Genomic DNA, 19,190 nt, shown 5'->3' on the forward strand with positions numbered 1-19,190 from the left:
ATATATAACTGTTGCGATGTGCAACCCGATCCAATATAATATCTGTTGCGACATGCAACCCGATCCAATATAATATCTGTTGCGGCGTGCAACCCGATCCAATATAATATCAGTTGCAGCGTGCAACCTAATCCAATATCATAGGTCACAATTCTTTCCACAAATTTACACAACAAATAGAAATTTTCACCAAGGCATGAATAATACAACGAGATCATGAAAATCAGAAGATAAGACTCACGGTCATGCTTGACACCAACGCATAGATACCTATCACCATGTCTATACGTCGTACTCGACAAGAAACAAATAGAAAATAGGATACAACTCCTAATCTCTCAAGCTATGGTTAGACCAAACACTTACCTCGATGCCACGAACACAACTCAAGGTTCAATTATAGCTTTACCCCTTGATTCCACCGCCAATTCGCTCGTATCTAGTCATAAATTACTTAATTACATCATTAAATGAATCAATTCTAATGCATGAAAATAGGTTTTATAAAGATTTTCCCAAAAAGTCAAAAATTGACCCCGGGCCCGCTTGGTCCAAACCCGAAATTCGGACCAAAACCCGATTACTCATTTACCCCCGAGCCTGAATATATAACTAGTTTTGGAATCCGACTTCAATTTGAGGTCTCAATCCCCAAATTTCAATATTCTTAGGTTCTACCCAAAATTGTCAATTCCACCATGAAAACCTTAGATTCTAGGATGAAATCTTGTTAAAAGAAGTTAAGGAGTGAAAGAAATAAGTTAAAAATCACTTACTAGTGTTTTGGGAGAAGAGGGAGCGTTTGAAAAATCGCCTCCTATGTTTTAGGATTTTGAAAAGTGAAAAATAACTGAAAAGTCTGTTTAAATATACTCCTATCAGACCCTCTCCACGGACCGCATAAAAAGACTGCGACCGCGGAGCTCCACCACGGACCGCAAGAAATCGAGCGCGGCCGCGAAGGCTTGGCCTTGCTCACCGCGGACCGCACAAATCCTACCGCAGTCGCGAAGTCCCCACCGCGGCTGCGAAGTTTCCACCGCGGACCGCGAGACCTGGCTTCAGAGAGCTGCAACTTCTCTGAATCTACAACTTTTTCCTAAGTGTAAAAACATCCCGAAACTCACTCGAGCCCCCGGGACTCCAAACCAAATGTCATACTAGCTCAAAAAATCATATGGGCCTACTCGTGCGATCACATCATCAAAATAACATGAAAATCATGAATTAAACCTCAAAACTCAACATTTTTCATCAAGAACTCTCAGAATTCATAGTTCTTCAACCGGAAATCCAACTCATGTCAAATAAACTCCGATTTTCGCCAAATTCCACAGTTATCTTTCAAATACTATAACAACTTTGTACCGGGCTCCGGAACCAAAATACGGGCCCGATAACAATGGTTTCAAACATTAATTATTTTCTTTATTCCTTAGATAATTTAGTAAAACAATTTCTTTCAAAAATTGATTTCTAAGGCTTGGGACCTCGGAATTCATTTCCGGGCATACGCCCAAGTCCAATATTTTACTACGAACCTCCCTGGATCGTCGGAACACGGATCCGGGTCCGTGTGCTAAGAATATTGACCAAAGTCAACCATAATCAAAGTTTTAACTCTAAAATTTCTATTTCTCATATTTTCACATAGAAGGCTCTCCGAATATAGGTCCGGACCGCGCAAGCAAATCGAGGTGACTCTAAATGAGGTTTTCAAGGTCTCAGAATACAGAATTTAATTTAAAGCAAGTGATGACCTTTTGGGTCATCACAGGAAAAGACGAGAAGAAAGTGAGAAGTGTGCAGATAAAAGGGAAAAGAAAAGAGAAACTGCTCTAAGAGCCTGTTTGGTCAAGCTTCTGAGAGGCCAAAAGTACTTTTTTCCTCTAAAAAAGTACTTTAAAAAAAATTAAGCTGTTTGGCCAATACAAAAAAGTACTTTTGGCTAGCAGCAGAAGTAGTTTTTCTGCTTTTGGGAAGAAGCATAAAATTTTAGCTTCTTCCAAGAAGCAGAATCAGAAGTGGAAAATTAATATATTCAAGACAAAACTATTCTCAATATAAATTTATATTTTTCAAATTATCACTTACTAATGTATGTTTTTTATTTTTATTTTTGTTTCTAGTTTTTACCATTCTTTTAACATTAAAGATATCATATACATGAATCATATTGTAACTTTCCAACTTCTTTATTGACTTTTTTTTGTTTTCGATTTGTTCTTTGTGTAATGTCTTGTAACTTTTCAAACTATCTTCTTCTTTTTTCACACTAAAGTAAATTATCTACATCCTTTTTTGGGTTATCAAATCTCTTCCTACAAATAATCATTTATAATTTCTTTTGTTATATACTATTAGTTCCCGAATTTTTAAAACAGTTATCAAATCTAATTTGTGAAAATTACCTACAAATAGGTAATAAATTTATAATTCCATCGCATAATCTATCTGTATATTATTAAAAGAAGAAGAAAATGCATCACACATTAAGCCAAGTGGCAGCCTGAAAATAGGCCAATTGGCAATTTAGGACAAAGTTAGTAAGATTAGGTAATACTAATTAGTTTCTTTTTGAATTTAAATTTAAAAAATAAATAAATTATATATTATGTGTTTTTAATAATTAGTTACTCTTTTTGAATTTAAATTTAAACATATTTTTATATATTTAAAATTATTTTTATTTTACGTTGAATGCCATCTTTCAAATTTGACACTCAAAATCATCTTGTTATAATTACCATGGCTATACATAATTTCATCCGATGATGTTCTTCTACCGATAAGGAATTCAATTATTATGCTAATGAAGATATTACTACAGAGATTGAGGAAGGAGATGGGCCTTCTGATATTCCTTTAGAAATACAATGCAAGTCTTCTACTAATATGAAGGCGTTGTGTGATAGACGTAGAGATGAAATTGTTGAGAAATATTATCATGTGTGAGTGACTTTACTTATTATTTCATGGTAGATTATCAATATATAGTAATTTGTGGAATAGACTTCTAATTTATACCGAATGATGTATTTTGATGAGTCAAATCATCATGTAACAATAAGTAATTATACTAGATAATAATATATGCTTTGGTATAACTATATATGTAAAATTATTTTAAATCTTTAATATGTTTGTTTAATTTATGTTTTATATTTTAATTAAATTAAATAAAAAATAATAAAAGTCTTCTACAATAAATAGTTGAGTTCGTTTTTCTCTTTAAAAGAATTATAAGACCTTGGTACTATCCTTTTTGGTAATTTGATACTCAAAAGTACTTTTAGAAAGATTGATCAAATATAATTTGTTTATCAAATGTTGCAAAAAGTACTTCTTAAATAAATTGGTCAAACACAAATTATTTTTTCCCAAAAGTACTTTTGAAAATAGTGCTCGTGAAAAAAGTATTTTTCAAAATAAACAAATTTTGGCAGCTTGGCCAAATCGGCTCTAATACTAACCCTAGTGCTCTCTAAACATATTTCAGTCCAGCTTGACAAAGACGGAAATTAAGAAAGCTTTTAAAGATACAGCAATCCCAACATCAAAGAGGTATGCACAAGCTCCTTTTAATTTCAGTAGTGGAAAATGTTAAACCTTTGTTCCTAATTACATAAAGTTTGCTCAATGTGATTTATTTTAATCTACTGCTCCATATTTGTTTCTTGATTGTGAGGAATAGTAGGCATAGCTGATGGATGAAGCCAGAGTATATAAATATAAATAATATGGTTGAAAAATTGACAAGTGTAGGGATAATAAAGCAAGTCCATGGTGATATAAAGTTTGCTTGTCCAAAAGCGAAAATAATACTTCTAAACTGCTGTTCAAGTAAGTTACGAGGATCAGTACTGTTCTGATATTTTTGGAATGATTTTAGTTTGCTTTAGGCATTCACTTTTCTGAGTTTTCAGTGGCCTTAGTCGTGGTTTTCTGCATTAATTCAGTTTATTTCTATGTAAAAAGCAAGTCTGTACAAAGAAACATGTTGAAATAAACGGGCAATTTTGTTCATCTATGACCTATCATAGTAAAATGAACGACAAAAATGTTAATGGAGTATTACTCGAGGTTGACTTTTCTGTAGGATCTTCATTTTATAGTGGTATTAAGTGTTTGATTTTGCAATATAAGGTGTGTTTCCATAATTGAATTATATTGTAGTGGTGTTTAGTGTAATTTTGTCTAAATTGAATTGAGACAACGACCAATTCTTATCTTATATCTGTAGAACACAATAGTGAAAAATTGAAGATGAAGAAGAGGAAATCCTTAAAATCATCGAAATCAAGGGCAACTTCATCATCATCATCTTCTAAAGCAAAGATGATAATCAATAGCTCAGTGCTGTCAAAGGATGTTATGATGGATATCTTCTCAAGGATACCAACAAAGGCATTGTGCAGGTTAAGGTGCGTTTGCAAAGAATGGAGAAGCATAATCTCTAGCCCATTTTTCAAATCCCTTCACAGAGCACGCTCATCTCAAAAACCCAAATTTCTATTTCTCCAAGAAAAAAACTACCATCGTTGCATGGTCTACAGTATTTCTACTACTAGAGTAACTATGTTGTCAGTTGACTTTGATGGGACTCATAATTTTGAATTCACATTCACTTTGGATGGTTATGTCAATATGTTGCCATCCAAATGGGAGTTGATTTGCTTTGTTAGTACCGAAGGGTTTTATGTATGTAATCCAAGTACTCAAGAATTGGTTAAGTTACCGAATCCTAGTTTTCGTGATGTTAAGGATGGCAGTGCTTTTGGGTATATAAAGTAGAGGAATGAGTACGTTTTGGTTAATGCCCGTCGTGTTAGTTATGATATCGGGTGTGAAGTCCTGAGGTGGACTGATGGTTGTTTGAAAGATCGTTCTTGTGGGTTGTTAGTTCCAAATGCCCGTATTTTCTTCGTTTGTGGGGGGTTTTGATTGAAAATAATTTTTATTGGATTGGATACGGGGACAAGTATGATGACACAAAGATTGGTGCAATCGTGTCGTTCGATTTGGGGAAAGAGGAGTTTGGTACAGTGGTGCTACCAGAAGGTCGTTTTGATTCTGAGGGAGTTTGGTTTTTGGTGGAATTGAAAGGTATGTTGTGTTTGGTTGATTCACCCGAGGACTTATCTACCATGGATATTTGGGTTTTGAAGGATAGTAAGAATTATATGTGGGTTAAGGAGCACAGATTGGATATAAGCAGTTTTAACCTTATCTTTGGGTTTATCATTCCTCTGGATCACATTGAAGGGAAAATTCTTATGGATGTAAAGTTTGAAAGTCTCGAGTGGTATGATGTGGAAAACAAGTGCTTCAAGAGAATAGACAATCTAAGGTTAGGACAATGGAGCTGGTCTTTAATTTACACTGATGGCTTGTTTTCCTTGGGAAGTTGATAGCTTAGCGGCATAATGTTTTCACTTGCTGTTTATGGTTGCTTCATCAACCGTAGTGTTTCAACTTTTTTAACGCTAACCAAACAATGCTCTATCATTTTCCGGTGTTATCTTGCGGTGTTTCAGATGCATCTCAACTCCTGTAATTGATCTATTACATTTGAAATGATGCTGGAAGTACTTTCGTGATAATATTATTTTATGATTATTATTTCTTATTGTGCTTTGTAGAAACTGTTTTATGATGACGAAAGGGTCCTAGTTAACCGTTGTTCTCTTGATTAATGGCATGAATACTCTCATTTTTCTCCCCATGTTAAGCTTTTCTCTTTCTAAGGTAATGATGCTTACTAGCCTTGCATATCAAAAACTAATGTCCTATTATCATTTAGTCCCCATTTCTTATTAATTGACATCTCATTGTTAACTAATTTCATTGGAGTCTATGAATATTTAATGTACCGACGGATGGATGAAGCCTGGATAGTAAGTGGAAAAATATTGAAGTTATGTCCTAACTTTGATTAGTTCTCCCTTTATTTTTTCTTTGGTTGTTGACATTGATTGCCTGCTTCTAAGTCGAAGAGATGTTAAGCAACAATAGCTTACTTTTTTGGGGTTCTTGGTGAGGACAACAGTGGGTCCTAGGGAAAGTAGGGAGTGAGAAAGGGAAGGGTAGTATTGTCGGCTAATTTCAACAAGATATAGTTATTGGTGTGATTATTTTTATTAAGGGTTGTGGCAATATGATCGATTAGATGGTGATATTTTTTTGCTTGGTGAACTGCCAATAGCGATGGAGATGCGGATGCGTGAATTTTGGTGTCATACTAGTGATGCTTATGAGACTCATTGATGTTACTTAAGGTATTGTAGATTGCAGAGGTGAAATAGGTATTGTTATTGAAGGGCTTACTTTTAAGACGGTGTTCTCGGTTGCTGGTTTTCTTTAAAGCACGATTGATTACCAGATCAATGGCATGGGTATTCTCATTGTTTTCCCCTGTTTAGTTTTCCTTTCTAAAGTAGTAATGCTTATTAGATTTACATATCAAACACTAATGTCATGCTTATGCCATGTTTTACATTTAAAAATACTAGTATGAGTATGCATAGGTTGTTCCAGAAATTATTTAAACTTGAGTGGTCAAGAAAGTTGAGAAGTTGATTTAGACCCTAGCGAGGTCGCACAGAAAAGTTTATTATTAAAGTATTTTTGGGACTATCCTCTATTCTGAGAATGGATCATCGTCCAGGCCGAGGGTCCTGACCAAGATGTTGACTTCGCGAAACTACTTGTGCCAAAGTGAGGAGCACATGAGCCAAGGGTCTCGTTGCTGGGAATTTGTCTTGCCAGGCTAGGTATGATACATGAGCGCTGTGAACCATGAAGCGAGTGGCACCTCGTGGATTGGGCCTATTCGATCACATTGAGCAACATTTCACTTTGTTTTTGCTTGTGCATAAACCGGCCATGAGGAGGCGTAAAATATTGTAAAAACACTTCCTAATAGAAATTTATTTATTAATTTTCAATACTTGAACTTGAAACTTCTGATAAAAGGTATAGGGATCTTATTTATTTCACTATATTTTTTTTGATAATAACATCATATTCCCGAGTTGATTTACCAATTTAGTTGATTGTGATTTTGGACGAATTGTGTTCCAAATGAAAGTAAGTTGCTTCTTAAATTTGCTCTAATAATAAATAATTTTACTAAAACAACTGCCTTGACTAAAACAATTACTGCATGTCACTATACAAAAGATAATGAATTTTTGAACATTAAGTAATTAAAAAGTTAGTACCTTAAAAACTTAAAATTTAAATTAACAAAAAACGAACTAAAAGTTGGTAAAGCGAATTTACTGGCTTTCTAATGTAGTCAAATAAGACTTTGTGCGACCATGACATTTCTGTGGTTATAAAAGCTTCTCATTAAGGGCAAAGTAAGCAAAATGAAGAATTTAAAATTGAATTATTTTTATTTGTAGAAATATGTCATTATTTTTAAAACGGACAAATAAAGAAAGTATGTCATTTTAATGGAAACACCTAACAAACAGTGGCACGATCTATTAATGCAACTTTAGTGGTGGGACACTGAACCTTTCTATATGTATATATAAAAAACGTTCTCACTCATACCTGCTATTTGCTGAAGTACGGCAGTCAACTTTGAAACTTCTCTTCTTTATATACTTATCTGAGTCCAACAACATAGAACCGCTCCAGTCCTCGTTCCAAGAGAGTCTGCACAACAAGAGTTTATTTTTGTTAGTGCTAACAGTAGATATTCCTATTCTCTTCCCACTCAATTCATTTTCAACCACAAGGTGCATAATCCCACAACCAAAAAGCTCATGTCATTACAAGAACAAAGACCCTTTCCATGGAATTTCATGGAGTTCATACTACCATATTGTTTCTGGAACCTATGGTTAACCAGAAACAGTACAACAACAACAGCTCAGTGTAATCCCACAAGTGGGGTCTGGGGAAGATAATATGTACGCAGACCTTACCCGTACCCCGAGGGGCAGAGAGGCTGTGCCTCGGCTCAAGAAGGTCACAAGAGACGATATATTAGTACCATCAATAGAATCATAATAAAATAACAGCAATATAAGAAATACGAAATAGATGGAAAGTACGATAATAATAGAAAGCATGACCTAACTTCTGTTAGCAATACCATGTAAGTTATTTTCCTATGTATGTGTGGCCCAATAGGTCTAAGGCCCATAATTAATATTTAATTAATTATCAAATCTCATCCGTCCGATTGGTTACTTGATGGACATACCAGATTAAGTGAGAACCTCTATAAATTGGTCTTCTCCCCACCTATTAGGGTTACCGTATTTTCTTTATTCTCTCTTCCATCTCTAAAGGCGACGGTAACATAAAGTTAGGGCAAGGGGCGAGAAACCAGTTTTGAATTAACGCTTCCGCTTCAAGATAATGGATTCCGCTTCAGGTATGTTTTTTATGACGATTACATGTAAGATTATCATGTTCAAGATCCTGGTAGAATTATAATTTAGACTTACATGTGGTATCATGGGCCCGGATATTTGAACAGATAATTTTCTTGAAAGAAAGACTAGATTATGATGTATGTATAACTGTTCCGACGTGATTATCGAATTGCTTTCAATTCGCCATTATAATTTGTACTGCTTTCGAATCTGAGGTGGCATCGATAATAAACCATTGTTTCAAGGGTTTTCATCGTTTTATCGTGTCTTTGAATTGCCTGTGAATGTTTACTGATAATGTTTACTTTAAGGTTTCTCTAACATCTAAAGTTGATAAGTCACCAATAAAGTATTACTAGACAATTATTGATTGGCTAATTAAAGCAAAAGAATAGCTAATGAAGTGTCTGTACTAAGTTCATGATATTGATCTTGGGTTATGACGTTAAAGTGTGCATTAAATGATGTTATTGCTTATAATTATGAAAAGCGCTTATGACTGTTACTGCCTTTAAGAAATTTGGGGTCATTTTTCTTACTTTTATTTAAATAAAATAAAGGAAGAATTTATTATGAAGAACCAGTATGTTGGTATGAATATTGATACTTTCAGCTACATGTTAGAAAATATTCTGTGCATCTAAGCATTAAGTATTAGATATTTAACGTTATTCACTGACAGTGCTTCTTATTTTAAACAACAATTAATGCATGTGCTTAAAATTATATTGTTTGTTAGTCACCACCAAAAGTGACCAAACTAGATTATTTAAAGTATTCACATGCATAAAATCTTATGATCTCTATTTTGTGTGTGTAATTATGTTATATAGTTTGTTAGTCACCAAAGTGGTCAAACTAGTTTGTTTATGAAAATATGCATACATAAAATTGTAGTTTATCCATGAAATTAATGAAATGCCTATAATAAAAATTAGTGGATAAATTAATCTTCACTATTGTTAGAACTTAAGGATTTACCCAAAGGTGAATCATAGCATGTTTGGCCAAGCTGGAGAAATCAGCTTATTTTGAGAAGTGTTTTTGAAAAATGTACTTTTGGAGAAAATCAGTGTGTGTTTGGTTGATCAGTCTGAAAAGCACTTTTGAAAAATAATTTGTGTTTGGCCAAACTTTTTAGAAAGTGCTTTTAAGTGTTAAATTACGAATAAGGACATGAATAGATTTACTTAATAATTAATATTATAAGTAAATAAATAATATCAAAATTTTGTTATTACATGCAATAATGAAAAAAATTCATTTTATTTAAGTAAAATATGAAAATAATATTAAAAAGTACTTAATTCTTTTAATATAAGTTAAATATATTAAAATTCCTTCAACAAATATAAAAGCATTCACCCCTACAATCACTATATATTAGAAAGTTTCCTAAAAATAAGAAGAAATATTTATAAATTAATATCCTAAGTATTAGGTTTAAGGGTTATTTTGGTATACACTACATTTTGTTAAGGGTATTTTAGGTAAGAAGAAAAGCCAAAACTGCTTCTGCTTTCGGAAAGAAGCTACTTTTTTCTGCTTCTCTGAAACTGCTTCTGCTTCTTCCCAAAAGCAATTTTTTCCCCAAATAAGCTTGGTCAAACACCTCAAATTAGGGGGAAAAAGTGCTTTTGGAAAAAAAGCACTTTTTTGGTCTTGAGAAGCTTGGCCAAACAGGCTATCAATTATTCTATGAATAGTGAATATGAGGAGGCAAATTAATATTCTTAGTCAGATATATATTGTCTGTCCAAAGATGGCATATATATATGGTTAAAAATATTTAATTACCTATTAAGACTAAATGACATTTAAATTATGATAGTGTGTCGTAGTATTTACCCAAAGGAGAATTGCGATATGCTTTAACTGTTTTGCTGAATCCATATTGATTTGTGAGCATGTATTATCTATTTTTGCAACTATTCCCTTTCATTCTCTTGCTTCGTCGGTTACTGTGTTCAACGGATTGAACTTCTCTGAATGGCGTGAACAAGTCCAGTTCCACTTAGGTGTAATGGATCTTGACTTGGCTTTGCTGAATGATAAGCCTGCTGCCATTACTGATTCGAGCAGTGCGGATGAGAAGCCTTTCCATAAAGCATGAGAACGCTCTAACAGGCTAAGCCTTATGTTTATGTGAATGAATATTTCCACCAACATTAAGAGTACTATTCCACAAACAGAAAGTGCCAGGAAATACCTGAAGTTTGTGGAAGAACGTTTTCGTTCTGCAGATAAGTCTCTCGCTGGTACACTAATGGCTGAACTCATGACCATGAAGTTTGATGGGTCGCGTAGTATGCAAAACCATATCATCGAGATGACTAACATTGCAACAAGACTTTAGACCTTGGGGATGAAAGTGGATGACTCCTTCTTGGTTCAGTTTATTCTGAACTCGTTTCCTCCTGAGTATGGACCTTTTCAAATTAACTACAACACTATTAAGGATAAGTGGAGTGTTAGTGAATTGTCCAGTATGCTTACTCAGGAGGAGTCAAGACTTAAGAAACAAGGGAATCATTCAATTAACCTCATGGGTCAAGGAGCTGGTAAAGGACTTAAAATGAAGGCCAACAAGTTCAAGAAGAAGAAAGCACCTGCTAAAGCTCAACAGGATGCTAACAAGGAATAAGGCAGATACGTGTCGTTTCTGTAACAAGGAAGGACACTATCAGAAAGATTGCCTGAAACGTAAAGCTTGGTTCGAAAAGAAAGGTACAATTAATGCTTTTGTATGTTTCGAATCAAATTTAGTAGAAGTTCCTAATAATACTTGGTGGCTTGATTCTGGTGCAACTGCTCATGTATCTACTATGTTGCAAGGATTCCTTACGATCCAAACTACAAATCCAAATAAGGATTTCTTGTTCATGGGAAATCGTATGAAGGCTCCAATTGAAGGCATAGGGACTTATCGTTTGATCATGGAGACTGGACGTCACCTTGATGTATTACAGACTCTTTATGTACCTTCAGTTTCTAGGAATTTGATTTCTCTTTCAAGACTTGATGTTTCTGGATTTGATTTAAAGTTTGGAAATGGATGTTTCAATTTATATAAGAATGCTATTTTTTATGGTTCTGGCTTTCTCAGTGATGGTTTATATAAATTGAAACTCGATATTGGTTTTTCTGAATCCCTTCTTACTGTTCAACATAATATTGGAATTAAACGTAGTTCACTAGATGAAAGTTCTGCTTACTTGTGGCATAGACGTTTGGGTCATATATCCAAAGAAAGGTTAGAAAGATTAGTAAAAAATGAGATTCTTCCGAATCTAAATTTTACTGATCTTACTATATGTTTGGATTGCATTAAGGGAAAGCAAACCAAGCATAGTAAGAAAGGTTCCACAAGAAGCACCTAGCTTCTTGAAATTATACACACCGATATTTGTGGACCCTTTGATATTCCATCTTTTGGTGGAGAGAAATATTTTATCACTTTTATCGATGATTTTTCACGTTATGGATACATCTATTTGCTGAAAAAAATTCTCAAGCAATAGATGCTCTCAAGGTGTTTGTTAATGAGGTTGAAAGGCAATTAGATAGGAAGGTGAAAATTATTAGGTCAGATAGAGGTGGTGAGTATTATGGAAAATATAATGAATCATGACAATGTCCAGGTCCATTTACAAAGTTCCTCGAGGAACGTGGCATATGTGCACAGTATATTATGCCAGGAATACCTCAATAAAATGGTATTGCAGAAAGGCGTAATCGAACACTTATGCATATGGTTAGGAGCATGATAAGTAACTCCTCATTACCCAAATCATTGTGGATGTATGCTCTTAAAACCGCTGTATATTTATTAAACAGGGTTCCTAGTAAGGCAGTTCCAAAGACCCCTTTTGAACTATGGACATGAAGGAAACCTAGTTTAAGGCACCTGCATGTTTGGGGTTGCCCAGCGGATGCTATAGTTTATAATCCACAAGAAAAGAAATTAGATTCTCGAACGGTAAGTGGTTACTTTATTGGTTACCCAGAGAAATCTAAAGGTTATGTGTTTTACTATCCAAACCATAGTTCGAGAATTGTTGAAACCGGTAATGCAAGATTCATTGAGAATGGTGAAGTTAGTGGGAGTGTTGAAAAGCAAAGTGTGAAAATTAAAGAGGTGAGGGTCAATGTTCTATTACCCAAAAATGTGCCTACTTCCACACAAATACCAAATATTGTTCCAGTTGTTGAAGAACACTTTGACAACACCGAGCAACATTTGGATGAAACACTTCATGAAGAAACTAACTCACAAATATCTGACACAAATGAACCACAAGAAATGCCATTAAGAAAATCTGAAAGAGTTAGAAAATCGGCTATTTCGGATGATTACGTGATTTATTTGCAAGAGTCAGATTTTGACATTAGTCTTAATAAGGATCCGATTTCATTTTCACAAGCCATAGAAAGTAATGAGTCTGACAAATGGATCGATGCCATGAAGGAAGAGTTAAAATCCATGGAATACAATAAAGTTTGGGATCTTGTTGAATTGCCAGAAAGTTCTAAAAGAATCGGGCGTAGATGGGTATTTAAGACCAAACACGATTCAAATGGCAATATTGATAGATACAAAGCCAGACTTGTTGCCAAGGGTTATACTCAGAAAGGAGGCATTGATTATCAAGAGACTTTTTCGCCGGTCTCAAAGAAAGACTCGTTAAGAATTATTATGGCTTTGGTGGCTCATTATGATTTAGAGTTACACCAAATGGATGTGAAAACTGCCTTTCTTAATGGAGACCTCGAGGAGGAAATTTATATGGACCAACCAGAGAGTTTCGAAACTAAAGGAAAAGGTCAAATGGTGTGTAAACTGAAGAAGTCAATATATGGACTTAAACAAGCCTCACGACAATGGTATATAAAGTTTAATGATACTATAACATCTTTTGGATTTGTGGAAAATACAGTTGATCGGTGTATATACCAAAAGATCAGTGGGAGCAAGTTTATATTTTTAGTCATATATGTTGATGATATTCTACTTGCTGCTAATGATTTAGGCATATTGCGTGAGACTAAAGATTTTCTCTCTAAGAATTTTGAAATGAAAGATATGGGTGAGGCATCCTATGTGATAGGAATAGAAATATTCCGTGATAGATCACAAGGATTATTGGAATTGTCTCAGAAAGGCTATATCGAAAGAATTCAAGAGAGATTTAATATGACCAATTGTTCAGCAGGAATTGTTCCAATTCAAAAAGGGGACAAATTTAGTCTCATGCAATGCCCTAACAATGATGTAGAACGAAAGGAAATGGAATAAATTCCTTACTCTTCAATTGTTGGTAGTCTGATGTATGCTTAAACTTGCACAAGACCGGCTATTAGTTTTGTGGTCGGAATGCTAGGAAGATATCAGAGTAACCCAGGAATTGATCACTGGAAAGCTGCAAAGAAAGTTTTGAGGTACCTGAAAGGAACGAAGGATTACATGCTCATGTATAGGAGATCCAAGCATATGGAAGTTGTTGGATACTCGGATTCAGATTTTGCTGGATGTATTGACACTAGAAAATCCACATTTGGTTATTTGTTCCAATTAGCTGAAGGAGCAATATCGTGGAAGAGTGCCAAACAGTCTGTTATTGCTACATCCATGATGGAAGCAGAATTTTTGGCATGTTTTGAAGCCACAATTCATGCATTATGGCTGCGAAACTTTATTTCAGGACTTGGGGATGTCGACACCATTACCAAACCGCTAAAAATTTACTGTGATAATTCTGCAACAGTATTCTTCTCCAAGAACGATAAGTACTCTAAAGGTGCCAAACATATGGAATTAAAGTACTTTACCGTCAAGGAGGAAGTTCAGAAACAAAGAGTGTCACTTGAGCATATTAGAACTGATCTCATGATTGCAGATCCGTAAACGAAAGGTTTAAAGCCGAAGATATTTAAAGAACATGTACATAGAATGGGTCTTGGCTGTATTTATGATTGATGTATTTATGATGTTTTGACACTCTAAGCTCATTTATATGTTTCTGATATACATTAGTGATTTCCTGTTTCTTATAATGGTGTACACATTATTGTTTTGAGATATTACAGGATAAGTCTCAATGAGATATTATTGTGGACCATAATATTTTATAGCTTATGGACCTGATACGATGAGTTGCTAATGTTGTAGTATATGGAAGGAAGTATGTAGATAAATTATATATAACCGCCATAACTCACATTTAGTAGTTTATCGTATTATGGTATTTATGATGGACATTATAGAAGAGATTTGTTTATGCGCAACTAATGTTCCTATATTAAATATTAATATTATGTGATTATTGGGCCAAGTGGGAGAATGTAAGTTATTTTCCTATGTATGTGTGGCCCAATAGGTCTAAGGCCCATAATTAATATTTAATTAATTATCAAATCTCATATGTCCGATTAGTTACTTGATGGACGTACCAGATTAAGTGAGAACCTCTATAAATTGGTCATTTCCCCACCCATTAGGGTTACCGTATTTCCTTTATTTTCTCTTCCATCTCTAAAGGCGGTGGTAACATAAAGTTAGGGCAAGGGGCTAGAAACCAGTTTTGAATTAACGCTTCCGCTTCAAGATAATGGATTCCGCTTCACGTATGTTTTCTATGATGATTACATGTAAGATTATCATGTTCAAGATCCTGGTAGAATTATAATTTATGCTTACATACCATTGCTTCTTTTAAGTTATTGGGTTCTAACTTAATAATTTGTACGTATTCAATGAATTTCTTAAGACAAATATAAAGTTTGGACCAAAGCTACTGGGTTCGAACCCGTAGCCAAAGGGCTGGAAGCAATAGAAGCAAACCCCCAGAGATGGGAGTTTTTTTCAAATTCAACACTGTTGGTTCCTCCAGGAAACCCAGGAGTTGCTGGTACAGGTGGTCTTATTTAGGAATTATCAAGAGAGCTGGGTGATTGGCTTTATGGGAAGTATCATGCGTGCTGCTTACAACAGGGCAGAACTGACAGCCCGTCTGCATGGATTGCAAATTGCAAAACAGCAAAACCTCATGCCATTGGAAATCAATACTGACTCAGGTAATTAACATGCTCAATCATGGAAATCTTACTTACAAACCCATTGTTAATGAATGCAGGCAATTAATGGAGGAACTGGGAAAACCGTTGATCATACATACTTTCAGGGAACAGAATAGAGTAGCAAATGCATTACCAAAGGAAGACGCCAAGGGATCTCATTTTGGAAAACCAGCTATTTTTGTAGTTCCTCCAACTCCAATATGTGCCGCCATACATATTTGAGCAGATATTTTAGGTACTTCTTTTGAAAGAAAAACTAATTTATGTAATAATAATCTAGATGCAGATATAATGCCTATTGGGAGCCTAATGCTCCACAGTCCGTGTTGTGAATGAAAATAGAGATGACGTGGAAGCCACGCAAGCACAGCACATGGGAATGCCACGCAAGACTTCTAAAATGATCATTTCGCCTAAACGACTTGAGGACTACGTCAGGAAAGGGGGAAATGCACGTGACAAGGGGTAAAACTAATTGGGCAGCAGTATAAGGCACCACAAAATCAGCATTGCAAGGAGTCAATTGAGTTGTTATGAATGATTCTATTTCTCTTCCTAGTTCTTCTGTATTCCTCACCTTCTTCTACTTCCTTTAAACTTAGTTGTTGCTAGTTCCAATATTTCATTGTAATTTTTGCTTTAGAGATTTCATCCGTCTTTGTCTTTGTAAACGAGTTTCAGTTTAATCAATCAACAATTGTGGTACTATTTTCTATTTATTTGAGTTGCACCCTTCTGCTCTTTTGAATTTGTAACATTGGTGCTTTTATTGAGAGGTCTAAAATGGATGACCAAAAACTCAAGTCTCTCATAGAAGACTCAGTTCAAGGAGTGAAGGATTCAATCCTTGCTGATATCCGTTCATTGTTACTGGAAGTGGTGGGAAATCAACATCGAGACCCAACAATGGAAGTCACTCGCCATCGCCATGGGAGAGAGCCCACACGATGACCAACCTACGGTGGCATCAATTATTCGCCATAGAGGTCCGGTGGAGATAGGGCGGTTTCGTGGTGATAATCCGGAGGCCTGGATTTTTCAAGCAGATCGCTACTTCGATTTTTACCACATAGCAGGGGATCAAAGGATCTCAATCCCCTCCTTCTACTTGGACGGAGAAGCTCTCGAATGATATCGTTGGCTTTTTTTGGAATAAACAACTGGTGGATTGGGATCATTTTGCAGCAAAGGTGCGAATCCGTTTCCGTCAGAAAGGGTTAGAATTAGTTGATGGACCCTTGGCGAAACTCAGACAGACCACCACCATATCAGATTTTCAGAGTCAGTTTGAGACTATTGCCAACAAAACAGATGACATGACCGATGGTCGTATGGTACGTCTCTTTATTTCTGGGCTCAGAGAGGATATTAAGAATTTAGTGCTTGTCCACAGGCCAAAAACTTATGAGGAGACGTTAGATTTGGGCCATATTCACGAAAAAAGGATCCAGGCTGAAAAAGGGCCCATCCGACCAGCCTTCACCAAAACTCCACCACTGTTACCCACACCTAATTTTGCACCGTCACCCCATACCATAAAATCCTCGAGTCCTCCCATTCCAGTCGCATCTAGCTCTTACCCACCAAATTGTCCACCCATCAAACGCCTATCTCATGCTGAATTACAGAGTCATCGGGAACGTGGATTGTGCTAATATTGTGAAGAGAAATATACTGCTGGTCATAAATGTAAGATGCCTCCTCAGCTTTTATTGCTTACAGATGGGTCCGATGTAGACCTTGGCTTGCCGGAATCCTTTGTTACTGATGATTTCATAGCCGAAGAGTTGCAATGTTTGGAATTACAGGAGCAATCAGCTATTTCTTACCATGCTTTAACTGGTGGAATCTCCCCATCAACTTTGCGATTCACTGGGCAAGTGAGTGGATCGCCCGTCCAAGTATTGGTAGACGTCGGAAGTACTCACAACTTTGTTCAACCACGAGCAGCTAAACACCTTCAACTTCAAATTGAGGTTATTCCCAGTTTTGCCGTAATGGTGGGCAGTGGCCAGAGACTTCATTGTGAAGGAGTAGTGCGCCAAGTCGCCTTGTTGATTCAAGGAACTACGCTGATTGAGGACATGTATGTCCTACCTTTCCACGGGGCTGATATAGTACTTGGGGTAGCATGGTTGGCAACTTTGGGGCGCATTGTCACTGATTATGCAACACGGGAGTTTGAATTTACTTTGAAGGGGTCCAAAGTGCTATGGCATGGAGATTCTCCCACCAACGCTCACCAAATTCAGTTGCATAGTTTGAGGCGCATGGCAGCAACTGATGCTATTTCCTTTTTCTTTTTCCTAGAGATGATCGTTGATGAGAGAGGAACGACAGACGAGATGGCCCCTGACTTGTGCAGCCTATTGGAGTCTTATGCTGATATCTTTCAGAAGTCAGCCGGTTTGCCTCCTTCCCATGCCCAGGATCACTTGATACACCTCACCCTGGGGGCACCACCTGTAAATGTAAAACCATATAGGTACCCCTATTTCCAGAAACACGCTATGGAGCAACTTGTGATAGATATGCTCAAGGAGGGAGTGATACGACCCAGTACCAGCCCGTTTTCGTCCTCGGTATTGCTAGTATGCAAGAAGGATAGTACATGGAGGTTTTGCGTTGACTATAGAGCACTAAATGCTATCACAGTTCGTGATCGATTTCCAATTCCCACCATTGATGAATTGCACGGAGCTTGTTATTTTTCCAAGCTGGACTTGTTATCCGGATATCATCAAATCAAGGTCAGGCCTGAAGATATGGCCAAGACTGTTTTTCGTACCCACGATGGGCACTACGAATTCTTGGTAATGTCGTTTGGCTTGGCGAATGCCCCTTCCACCTTTTAGGAAACTATGAATGAAGTTTTCTGCCCCATTTACGCCGTTTCGTCTTGGTATTCTTTGATGATATATTGGTCTATAGTTCATCCTAAAATGCACAGATGGAACATTTACATGTGGTCCTGCAGTTGTTACACGACCATCAGCTAGTCGCCAAGCGATCCAAATGTTTATTTGGCCAACCATCCGTGGATTATTTGGGCCACATCATCTCTGCCCAAGGACTGTCCGTAGACCCTGAAAAGATCATTGCTATCCAACAATGGCCACCCCTCCTTCTGTAAAGGAAATTCGCAGTTTCCTTGGCCTTGCAGGTTATTACCATAGATTTATCCATCATTATGCTGCTATAGATGGTCATTTGAATAATTTTTTGCGCAAGGACTCTTTCAAGTGGGCAGATGTAGAACAAAGTGCCTTTGATGCTTTGAAGGCCAAGTTGGGCTCCACCCCTCTTTTGGCTCTACCAGATTTTAGTCGGGAATTTCAGGTGGAAACTGACGCATCTGGGCAAGGTATCAGGGCTATTCTATCACAACGAGGCCACCCCATTGCTTACTACAGCAAAAGTTAAACTCTCGTATGCAGAAGGCATCCACTTATCACAGAGATATGTTTGTCATTACTCAGGCTGTGAGTAAATGGCGGCAGTACCTTTTGGAATGTCAGTTCATAATCTTTACTGATCAGCAATCATTGAGGAACTTGACTATGCAGACCATACAAACACCTGAGCAACAGAAGTGGCTCACTAAACTTGTGGGATATGACTTTCGCATTTTGTATCGGCCTGGTAAACAAAACTCTGCCGCAGATGCTCTTTCTCGAACTTCAGAAGCGACCTTCATGACTCTATCGGTCAATTCTT

The 19,190-nt window shown here is 36.3% G+C and overlaps 2 protein-coding genes across 2 annotated transcripts; both read left to right on the forward strand.

Annotated features, from left to right (window-relative positions):
• The first annotated feature begins 4,266 nt into the window (after positions 1-4,266).
• LOC104224657 (F-box protein At5g18160-like) lies at positions 4,267-5,411 on the forward strand. Its single transcript, XM_009776337.2, has 2 exons — positions 4,267-4,781; positions 4,904-5,411. Exons 1-2 carry the CDS (start codon positions 4,267-4,269, stop codon positions 5,409-5,411), a joined length of 1,023 nt encoding a protein of 340 aa, XP_009774639.2.
• Positions 5,412-18,584: 13,173 nt separating this feature from the next.
• LOC138880958 (uncharacterized mitochondrial protein AtMg00860-like) lies at positions 18,585-18,896 on the forward strand. Its single transcript, XM_070161145.1, has one exon. It carries the CDS (start codon positions 18,585-18,587, stop codon positions 18,894-18,896), a length of 312 nt encoding a protein of 103 aa, XP_070017246.1.
• The last annotated feature ends 294 nt before the right edge of the window (positions 18,897-19,190 follow it).

Source organism: Nicotiana sylvestris, chromosome 11, assembly GCF_000393655.2.
Source record: "Nicotiana sylvestris chromosome 11, ASM39365v2, whole genome shotgun sequence".
Taxonomy (NCBI): Eukaryota; Viridiplantae; Streptophyta; class Magnoliopsida; order Solanales; family Solanaceae; genus Nicotiana; species Nicotiana sylvestris.

Coding starts and splice junctions, on each gene's coding strand:
- LOC104224657 (XM_009776337.2), top strand. CDS start 4,267: ATGAAGAAGAGGAAATCCTTAAAATCATCGAAATCAAGGGCAACTTCA. Junction 4,782..4,903: donor AAGGATGGCAGTGCTTTTGG/GTATATAAAGTA, acceptor GTGGGTTGTTAG/TTCCAAATGCCCGTATTTTC.
- LOC138880958 (XM_070161145.1), top strand. CDS start 18,585: ATGGCCACCCCTCCTTCTGTAAAGGAAATTCGCAGTTTCCTTGGCCTT.